This window comes from Mesitornis unicolor, unplaced genomic scaffold, assembly GCF_000695765.1.
Source record: "Mesitornis unicolor isolate BGI_N332 unplaced genomic scaffold, ASM69576v1 scaffold28887, whole genome shotgun sequence".
Lineage (NCBI taxonomy): Eukaryota > Metazoa > Chordata > Aves > Mesitornithiformes > Mesitornithidae > Mesitornis > Mesitornis unicolor.
The window spans coordinates 29,132-40,168 of NW_010196235.1; the positions used below are offsets into that span (position 1 = coordinate 29,132).

At 39.4% G+C, this 11,037-nt stretch overlaps 1 protein-coding gene across 1 annotated transcript in view; it reads right to left on the reverse strand.

Annotated features, from left to right (window-relative positions):
- TBX20 (T-box 20) overlaps positions 1-11,037 on the reverse strand; it is a 33,018-nt gene that overhangs the window by 6,513 nt on the left and 15,468 nt on the right. Inside the window, exon 6 of the mRNA XM_010188410.1 lies at positions 8,308-8,384. Within this exon, the coding sequence (XP_010186712.1) occupies positions 8,308-8,384 (77 nt within the window). The remainder of the gene's footprint in view (positions 1-8,307; positions 8,385-11,037) is intronic.

Here is an 11,037-nt window from a genome sequence, read left to right on the forward strand (position 1 = left end):
TGCAAAGTAAAATAGTGTGTTTTCTCCACGCATGAAGTGTATCTCTGAGCTATCCCACCAAGCGCTGTTTCTTCCACCTAGCAAAACAAAAGCTGAAGTCTGCACTCAGGTCTCCTCCATCCTGGACAAGTGACCTAACTTTTCAAAGGGAAGCAGTGGTGGCCTCTGCACCATGTTCAAATAGTCAATGCTCAGAGACCACTACCCAGAGATCAAGTTTCCTCAGAAAAGACAACTCATGTAATCTAGGGAAACGTGGAGTTTCCCACACAGGTTAGAAAGACGAGCCCAACCTCCTCCACCCTTTGAAGACAGTGGTGCATTAAGACCTGTGAAATCTAGTTCAAAATGCAGGAACAAAGCTGGCAATCTGCAACACAGGTTCCTACTTATACCCTTCTTTCAACTGGGGCTGAAAGGACCTAAATGTCAAAATCTTCCTGAAAATTTGGTTTATGGAAGTGTGAATTGTTTAGGATATCCAGAATATGGTGCTCTGTAGACTGGGGCAATAAATTTGTTAAAGTCCCAAAATACAATTATAATACTAAGAAGGAAAGACTCATTAATTTAAACCTATGGCTTTATAGTATGCGACATCTTCAGATACCTCAATGTGGTTCAAAGGATTTATGGAAATAATTTTATAAATTGCTGAACAATAAATCAACATTCGCCATTTCATTATTCTCCTCAATAAAAGAAATTAGGAAGTGAAGAGTATAGTGGATTTTTTTAGTGTTGTTTTAGGGTTTTTTTCAGAGCTGATCCACATCAAACTGGCTGAAGTGACTTCAAGTTTCTCAATGCTCAACTTCTGTTATTAAGTTTATGATCAAACAATTGTCACCTAATATTTGGACCTAATAATTTTTACCTTTTCACATATCTTAGAACTCCACAGTTTCTTCTATTAGGAATAGATTAGCAATAAACTTTGTTTTGAGAAATCACAAGCTACCAATTGGATAAAGGAAAGATGTCTTCTTTCTGTCAAATTCTTTTGTGTGGTCTACTAACAATTTTCAGTCTTCCAGACTGCTCTTCAACTCACAGTTATCTCATAAATACCCAGAGGAGAGGAAAAATACACACACAGACATAATGTATTACTATGATTAAGCTGTACAATGTGTACAACTGGATAATAGTAGCAAATGGCAGGCTGGAGAAGAGCAAGTTAGGGATTATCTTTTAAGAAAAACAAGAAGGAACTGTATGCCAAATTGAAAGGAAAAAAACCCCCAAAACAAAGCTTGTACTGGCTAGCATACCTGCAGAAAGGATGCTGTGGCAGCATAAAATTGAGAAGAGGTGATATGCAAAAGGAGCACAGACTGATGCCAACGAAGCACACCTTGAACCCAGCCCTGTCAATAAACCTCTGCTTCTCATGAACAAAGCATGTCTCTCCTTTGTGCAAGAAATAAAACAGCGGAGTTTGAACCAGGAATTGAAGGAAGAGTTGTGAGAATTTATCAATTACAAGGTTTTAAGATGTACTGAAAGCATCTTGTCATTCTGCAGATTTTAACCTCTCCAATTTCACTTTTGCCTCTGCCAGCAACTGATTTCAAAGGTAAACTTCCAGCTGGAGATGCTTGGTATCTTGCAGCTACAAGCTGAGTCTTTGGCCTTTTCTTAGTAATATGCCCTGTACGTAGAGAGTAGTCTCAGAGGATAAGAAGTAGATAGGAAGATCCTGATGCTGGTGATAAATGATTCACTAACACTTTACAGACTAAACCCAAAATCTTGCCATGGATATGAACTGGAAGATGGCAGAAAACAGAGCTGACTTGGGAAGCAGCTGAGGAGCAAGGACCTGCATAAAGATGCTCGCTTTCTTTTGCTGTCAACCTGGATTACAGAAATTCACTCAGGAGATGGTAAAGTCCTAGATTACTCTGAGCAGGACCTTTAATCAAGATGAAAGAACATTTCTTCTTTGTAGGTGGAAGCAGGCATCTCTTTGATGCTTCTTCATGCCATTTTTTCTGCTCCTGTTGCTGTTACTCTGCTTCAGCTTTGCATTCACAGCAGCCTGGTGATCTCCATGGCCCTGATTCTGAAGCACATCACCACAAACCCTGTAAAAGGGCTCACCTGGCCACAATGCACTGTCAGTGCTGATGCTGCTGCATGCCTGCATGCACCTGAAGATACAGATTTTCCTGAATTTGACAGAGAGCACACCTAGGGGATGGAGACAGGAAGCCTACCTTTGGGATGAGGAGACTTGAGGCAATATACTTGGTTTTAACAGAAAGTGTTAGAAAAGCTGATCCAGAACTAGAGGAACCAGACTTAGGTTTGTAACCATCTTAGACATTTACCATGTCTCCAAAGAGGATAATGTTGATGTAATAGGCAGCGACCCATTCCACTGGTTCAACCCCCTTTGAAGACAATTTACAAAAGCCAGATTGCAATGAGAAAGAGCAAATGGCAGAGCCAGGCACCACAGATTCGTATCCTATGCAAAAGTTACTGGCTCGGTTAGAAATGGCTGCAAGAGGTACAAATTTTAGAGCAGGGCTGAGCAACCTGTTAGTACTTTCTCTTTTCGCCCTTACTATCCAAGTGCCAGGTAAGCAAAAAGTTAAGGATATCCTCAGAATCTTATCATTAGTTTTGTCTTTTTCTTTGCAAGAAAGGCAATGTTAAAAGAAATAATAGAAGGAAAATAATAAAATTCAAAAACTGACAACCATGTTTTACTTGGCCGTTTGGTTCAACACAAAGAAAAATACAGAACAGGATATAAAGTGTATGAATTATCAGTTTGCAGCCTGAATGACTTCTTTAGTTCTGCATTTCAAAGGTTTCCTTTTTTTGTAGCTGCCAGTTAGTATGTTTGGAAGAAAGCCCAGATAACAGAAGACATCAGAAGTGAGGTGAGGTGAAGACAGATGGAATAAATGGGCTGAGAAGGCACAAAAATAAACCTGTCGGAAGTCACACTGTAGTAGAATTTTTTGTTTGTTTTTAAGGGAGAAGATGACCAATTTGTCCAAGATGCAAGTGTTAAAAACAAGTCTGAAAAAAGGGAAAAAAATACCAAAAAAACAACAACCCAAACAAAAAAAAAAACCAGCACAGCAGGAGGGGCAAATACATTTCCATAACAGCAATTAAGAGTGAACAACACTGTCAGAACCACAGTTCAGATATCTCTCAGCCTTCATATTCCTGTGGCTTTTAGTTGCTATTTTACACATCATAAACATACAGACGCAGATTAATTTGCTACATATACTTGCTTTTATACTGATAGATGAATGTTACAGGTTGACCATAGGAACTTAATTTAGCTCTGACATGGTACAGGCCAAATCCTGGACCAGAACAAAGTAGCTTCATTCCACTGCTTAGACTAAAACTGAACCAATTCTGACCAGGGAAGAACCAGAGCCTATCCAACTACATTGGCTCACGTAAACTGAATTTTAATTTGGACTGAAAGCTAATGCAGAGTCATCAAACAGTTTCATAAAAAGTCAAAACTACTAAGCAAGTGTTAGGCTGATGCAATACTCCAAGAATACATATGATTTTAAGAAAGAAGAGAAAAAGTAATTAAATTATGAAAAATCTAGGTTTTGATGATCACAGGAGAAAGAGCAAGTGTATCTCCAAAGTGGTGTCTACTGGCACCTTTGCAATAAGTATCTGGCTACTGATGGCAGTTCTGGAAGACCTATAATATGCATGGAGGTGACGTAGCCTGGCTGAAGCCGCAACATGGGAAAAGTAATGACAGTTACAAAGGAGCATGAGGTTATTAAATATACCCACCCCACTTCTCTCAATCACAAATAAAAATGAGAAAAACAGCTATCTTTATACAGTGAAAGAAAGAAAAAAAATAAAATTACATTTCTCTCCTCTGACTTGGGGAAAAAGCACACACTTGCAAAATTGTTTGTCAAAAGCTCTTTCTCTGTATCTTTTTTCCTCAAATATAGCGACACGCTTAACTCTAACAAAGCCAGCTCTGCTGACCTCCACTTCACCCAGTGGCTGCAACCATTTCTTTCTGACTGCCAGGCAGAGGATGAGAGGTAAGGACACACAGGAATGGCACCAGATACCAGGCATTTAGGCACCAGAGTCCCCGGTGTTTCTCGCTAAACTCCAGACTTCACTTCTCCCAACCTAAACATTGGAGATGATCTCCCATGGCTGGTTGCTGGTATTTGCAGACTGAGAACTAGCTGAGGATAAAAGATCAGCAGGTGAGTTTGACCTGTCGCAGAAATATGACAAAGCCCTACTTAACCATGGAAGCAGGTCATAGACAGAATATATTTCTGGCTGTTGGTAGGGATGGGAGAGAGGACTGCTGCAGACAGCACATCAGTAAGCAGATGGTTTTGCTACTTCAACAGGGTAGTGCCCATATCCAGGCATTAGCATCCGTTTCACTTACAGCCTTATAAGCCAGTACAATGTATTTCCACATCTCAGACATGAAGTTCCTTAGGGGAAAATTCAGAATCTGATTACTATGCAAATCCAGCTGGGATGCTGCTCACTCACTTAGTTCCCCACCCTCCAATCCTTCCTTTCTCTGCCTGAAAATTACTTGCGTGTGCAGCCATACTTTTCCATATTGCCTTTTGAAATATGTATCTACTTTCCAGAAGCATTGTTGGACTTGTGCAGATGGGTATACTTGCTTAGCTCTCTTTAATAGCTACAAGTCCACACCTTAAGCTTGCCTATCATGTACTGGATCAAATAGACAAAGAACATTCAGGTCATGATTATGATCTGCCAATTCTTGTTTGATCATTATTTTATAATTCAGTAATTCTGTTGACTCACACTCTTAAATTTATCACCTTTTCCACTGTATTGTTTACATATTTAATTGTGATGGTTTTATTTACTTATCTATTTATTTCTAAAAGGCTAATTCTTCACAACAAGTTGTAAGATAAATTCAGGCTCAAGATAAAAAAAGCAGTCTGTTGGGTTCTGATTTTGCATCCTTTTGTGGCTTTGGTAGTTTTTTATTAAGTGGAAGCATAAACATATTCCCATAAAGCCTATCTCCAGAGCAAATTGCTCATTATAAAGCCTGCATTATTCTTTTTCACAAAGGTTACCATTAAAAAAGACCACGCTCATCCACATTACTGCATTTGGCATTCCATAGTCAACTCCACAGTACAACTCCACCACATTCTGACAATTGCTGCTAAATGTTCAGTTTTTCAATCACAACCACTGTGGAAGCCATTTTATAATAAAGGAAATGTAAATACCACATAAAAAGATCAAAAGGTGAAACAGCAACTTATCTAAATCACAGTAGCCTCAGTTAAAGTCTGCCCCGTTACCATAAATAGATTACAACAAGTAATGTATGGAAAGAGTTGGCTGTGGAAGGAATCTCAAATCCTACTGAAAATTCAATATATACCAAACTCACCAAATATTTTTCCAGTCATTAAAAGCTTTGTGTATATAGCTATGGGTACAAGGAAACCATTGTAAGGTATTCAAACAGGAACAAAAGAAAATACAAGGACTTCAATAGCTTTGCTGTTGCCTACCTCCTCTACCATTTTGCAAATTTCATTACCTTTACATACCTTATTTTATCTCCAACACGTATAATGCAAACAGATTTAATCCTAAAGGCATTTGCAGCCTGAATTTCCTACATAGGGATCGTAAATCTAGAATGGGAAGCCTGAAATCATTAAAGTCACATATTTATAAAATCATATTCAATTAGGTTAAAAAAGTGCAATTTCTGTCATCATGTCATAAAAAGATGTGTTTTTCTCTCAGATCTACTATAAAGAAAAGCTCCTTATATTGTTACAGATAGAGGCTGTTTTCAATCAGTTACAAGGAGCAATCCAATTACTGGATGGTTTAGTGCAGTAACTGACTCCAGACTAATTTAATTTCTTTAGGTCTCTAAAGATCAATTGATCTGATTTGTTTCCCTCCCCAAAGGCTGTTTAGGAAAAAGCAGGCTTAAATACCTGGAAATGAAATACAAAGCTCTGTACACTTTCACACTACTTAGGTCATTCGGAAAAGCTGAAGCTCGCGATAAATGAGCGCTCTCTTGGCCTGAACATCACAGGATGCTTTGCAGGAGACCATTAGGATCACTGCACAGCACCGCGGGTTATGCATGCACACAGGCCCGCTTAGGAAGCAGTGCATGGAGGGTATTTTCACAGCTACTCAGTTTTCAAGAGCTGTGCAATGTACATTTGCCCAGCATAGACTTTCTCCTGGCAAATAAATGTTTTTGTCAGACAGTGATTTAATAGAAATAAGTTTCCAACTAGATGGAGCAAGAGTCACGCTGTACTGTTCAATGTGCCACCCCCATCTTGTAATGCGTGTCATGATGGACATCAAGTAAGAAATTCTTCCTGTTGTCATGTTGAGACATATTGTCATATTGAGGGCTCTTACCAGCCCTCATGTGCTACACTTTACTATCTCATTACTTGATATGTTGTGCAGCAAGTTTAGTTAGTTTGTTTGTTTTAAAATACTGTTTTTCCCTCATCAGGACTAAGCTTTCCAATTTAAGTCAAAATAAGACCTTCACTAAACTTGGACTCTCAAATCCAGATTTTTAATGTAATTTCAATGCTTCTCATGTTCTGTTTCTTGTATTTATTGTAGGTTTCACATTTGACTACCTTATCTTTCATGGCAACGTTCATGCCTGGGCTAGGCTGCCTGTCTCAGGCTCTATTCTTGCACTTATCAATAAACAAAAGGGCACTGTGGTTTATGCTCAGCATTTCTGACTTCATGCCATGTGCTGTTATAATATGTCCTCTGGAAAAATTCCCTTCATATCCAGCACCACGATAGTCAGTTCATCCACACAAAGGTAACCAAGTTTTTCTCCCAGCTTATCTATGCAGGCTCTCTCAGCCCTTGCAAAGCTGTGTCATTAGATGCCACCTCTCTGTAAAACAAGGAAACTGAAATCTGAAAATCAAAGTCTCTTCTCTTCCTATAGGTTCTTTCTTGACTATTTGTTGCATACAAATCTGAGCTTGGTATGTTGTTTGCCTTAGTATCCTGTTATTACAGCAAGCTATGCTATTTTAATTAAATCTGCTTTGGCTTTGTTTTGGTTTTTTTTCATTTTCAACAAAGGCTTTAACTTAGGAAGCATTTTTTAATGACTTTGCAAGTGTCTACTGCAGTCTTTGCTTTCTCCAAATTAGTGTTCTTTTACCCAAGTACTCAATGGATCCCTAATGATCCAGTCACTAGTAAGGTATAAAATATACCACGATTTCCCATTCATAGACCTGTTTAGATTGGTGTACTTTTGAAATGCTGTAAAGACTTTCTGTAGCTGTATGGATGTGACTTCATTAAACAGTTTGTCCCCTGTATGCACCTATGCATGATGATTCACAAATACATCTGGATATCCCCACATAGGAGCCTGGAGGGTTTTGGCCTCTTCAGATTTTTCTTTCATGATCATGTGCTGATAGGAAAATTTGGATGTGCTGTATCCATCTCCATCGAGTTCTCTTCCAGCCTAAAGGATGCAGGCAGCTTAATTTGCTTCATTTGCCAAACTATTTGACACGATATCATAAAAATGTGACCTGCTGGAGAGCTACCAAGAGATTGAAGTTTATTTCCTACTCAACTGTGGGTTAATACTTCTGTCCCTATGGCAGCAGTTGCTTATAATGAGCCATACACACACAAAACTCAATAGTTCCCAGATAAAGCTCTCCCCTGATGCAGCCTGCAGTACAATTTTGGTGAAACAAAAATGGCATCTTTGTCAGCAGAGTGGGAGTTATAGGATTTGTTCTGATGGCAGTAACTGCTGACTTCAGTGTCTGGGACTGCTGAAGTGTATTTTGGGAAGTTCCCCTCTCTCTTTTCCACTCTATGGAGCAGTGGGGAGCTATAAAGATGTTTTTCACAGGACCACTGCCCTTGTTTCCCATTGACCCAATTCACAGCCCTCAATAGGATTACATGGAATGATAAGAAAAACTCTTTTCATTCTGAAGTTGTAAAGCTGACCCTCTCTCCCCTTCAAGAAACCCCCTCAGGAAGATGAATATATCGGCCCCAACTGGAACAGATGTCTAAAGTCAAAACAGCTCTCTCTTCATAAAGTTTATAAGTATTTTTAAAGGAGGTGGAGGAGGCTTACTATATGCAACAAGATAACGTTAAAATGCACAGCTTCTCAGGAGTTGAAAGGATGCTTTTCCTACAAACTCTCTCTTCTCTTTATCTTATCTGCATGGAAAGTAAACAGAAAGTCCCCATTACCTCTCGATATCAGTGAGTCTGGAAGAGTCCCGGAATCCTTTAGCAAAAGGGTTGCTGTCAATTTTCAACTTGGTTATCTGGAAACACAGAAAAGAGCAATGCGACATGAATAAAGTATTAAGGTATTGCAGCCTACAAAGTGTTAAGCAATCCATCCTCCTGACTTCACTGCTAATTTTATCCCTGCTCCTTGTGTGCATGCATGCATGCTACTCTTGAGATGCTGCAAAGCCGGGGAGGCAAACTAGGGTGTAGCATGCATGTGGCAATGGAAAGAACAAAGGGCACACTGGGTTTAGCCTTCATGTTACCCAGAGCAGGAGGAACCCACCCATGTACAGCTTTACTGCTTCCAAATACGAGTAGCAGCATGAATCAGGTTATCTTATTCATAAGCAATGCACAGCACCCTGCTAACATCTGAGCCTCGTTGGTGGACCTGCATACCAACCCAAATGAGGAGCTACTGCCTGCAGACCTGAAGACATTTCTTTACTTCAGCCCCACCATTTTTTTATTTTTTTTTTTTACTGGGATGCAAATATTCTCAGCCAGACCTACCAACCATCACATAAGGGCACTTTAACTGCTCTTTGCATGTGAAGAGGTTGAGAAAGAGAAGGAGGGAGGAAATATGTGAGAAGAACTCCGATCTAAAGTGACAGAGCCTGGATTAAAGGAATAACCCCATTAAAACCATCACAGTCCTGGAAAACCAGAGATCTTATAACCAAAACTCTCCTCCTTTCTTCAAATGCAGCTAAAAACCTGCCCAGTGCATCCAGACAGCCTTTCCATTCTGCCAGAGTAACCCACTGATCAAGAGCCCCTCTGTCCCAAAGTATCAGAGTTTCCCTTAACTTTGCAGTGAAACCTGTCAGGGATTTTCAGGTGGTGGCTTCCACTGTGGTTTTTTTTGGGAGCAGGAAAAACATACGTCATTGCCCTTGTGAAATTTTCTAGCTGTCCAACCAAATGAGATTTGGTGAATAAAACCTGAGACATCATCATAATGTTCAGATATTCAAGCCATACTTCTTCCAATAATTAAAAATAAAAAACCTGTCCTGCAATGCAGCAAATGCCACCAACTCTAGCAGAAGCCCATGAAAATCAACAGCTCTCAGCATTTCATAGTGAGTGGCTATGCCAGCCTGGCTTTCCTCAAAAAAAAGCTTGTATTGAGGCCACAACCTCATTTTTAATATCTGGCCCTCAAGACTCAGAAAGAGAAAGGATCTTTTCCAGATCTTCAAACAATCAAATGCTTTCATCAAACAAAGGTATTTCAGAATCAGGTGTCTTCTCCTTTGGGGTACTACGTACAAGGTGATGCAGCATGATGGTTGTTCCTATGGGCTGGTCAAACAGCATGGGACCTCAGTGCTGGCTGAGGGTTTGAGGCTGTCTCATTGTGCAGATACAAGTGGTGGAAACTACCCTGTACGTTAGCCTTGTCACAGGATCTTGCAACAGCTCAGCAAGTTAGTTATGGTCTCATTCTGCTCCCAAGGTATCTGGAGCATATATCATATGAATGTCATATATTTATGGTGATGTTGCAGAGAGCAGTGGGTTAGTGCCTCATGTACAGAGAGCATTTTTATGGCAGCATTGTGAAAACCACCTTGAACAAAGACAAGCTCTAACTAGTTCCATTGACTTAGATCACCAACACACCGAGCCAACTGCACTGCAGAATAGTAAGGATGTCTATTCATCTCCTGAGCATAGTTTCACCAATCAAACTTCCATTTTCCTAATATTAAAGATTTGGTATGACATCACATGAGAAAATTTTTGTATCCACTAAAGACAGACGATACTCGCAATCATTTATGGCCATATTTTTCCTGGGAGACTGTCTCACAAACAATCAGAGAACATCTGCTAGAAAGCATTTTTAAATGAAATCTGACCTACAATTCAACTCTGTAGCAGTGGTTTGACTGTTTAAATAAATGCATGCCCTTTAAATCTTAAATTATGAGATAGTTTGTTGAAAGTGTAATGTATTTAGCTTTTATCTAATAACCTCCAGAAATGTAATCAAGCCCTCCTTAAAACAGTTCTGAAAGAAATGGCAAAAATGAAAAAAGGCTCCATTTTCATTAGTCATAAATAAAATGACAGCATCCACCTCTAGGGGTTCCAGAGATGTTCCATTGAGAAATTTTCCAGAACTCAATGTATGTGCTTTGGGAAGGTTAGTTTAGAAACATCTCTGTTGTAAATATCATAGGCAAACACAAATCCTACAGAAATACATCCTACAGAAATACATCCTACAGAAATAAATTTCTGGTTTAGCTGGTTTTGCGCCTGTTACTATTTTGCTGGTTTCTACAGAAAGTTAAGTGGAAAAATCTAACCGCTTGTCCAAACATTATATCCTTGAGACTGCCAGGTGCTGAATGCATTATCTGCAGCATTCAGATATAAACCTGAGTTTGAAACCGATACATTCTGATATTACAGCCTTAAAGTGGGATGTGGGGTCTGTCATAAGGACTGTCTTAATGCTACTAGTATTATCTTCACAGCTTCTTTGGCCCCCTATGCAGTAGTTTCATTTTATTTATAGCGTTTAGAATTAATTACTTTTGCTTCATATTTAGAAACACAGACTTTAAATAAATCAGCAGGTACGTTGACTCTGTGATGCTGCCTGCTCACATGTTTGGACAGTACTTAGATTTTTCTTAACTCAGGGAAATTAGAGAGGGAAAG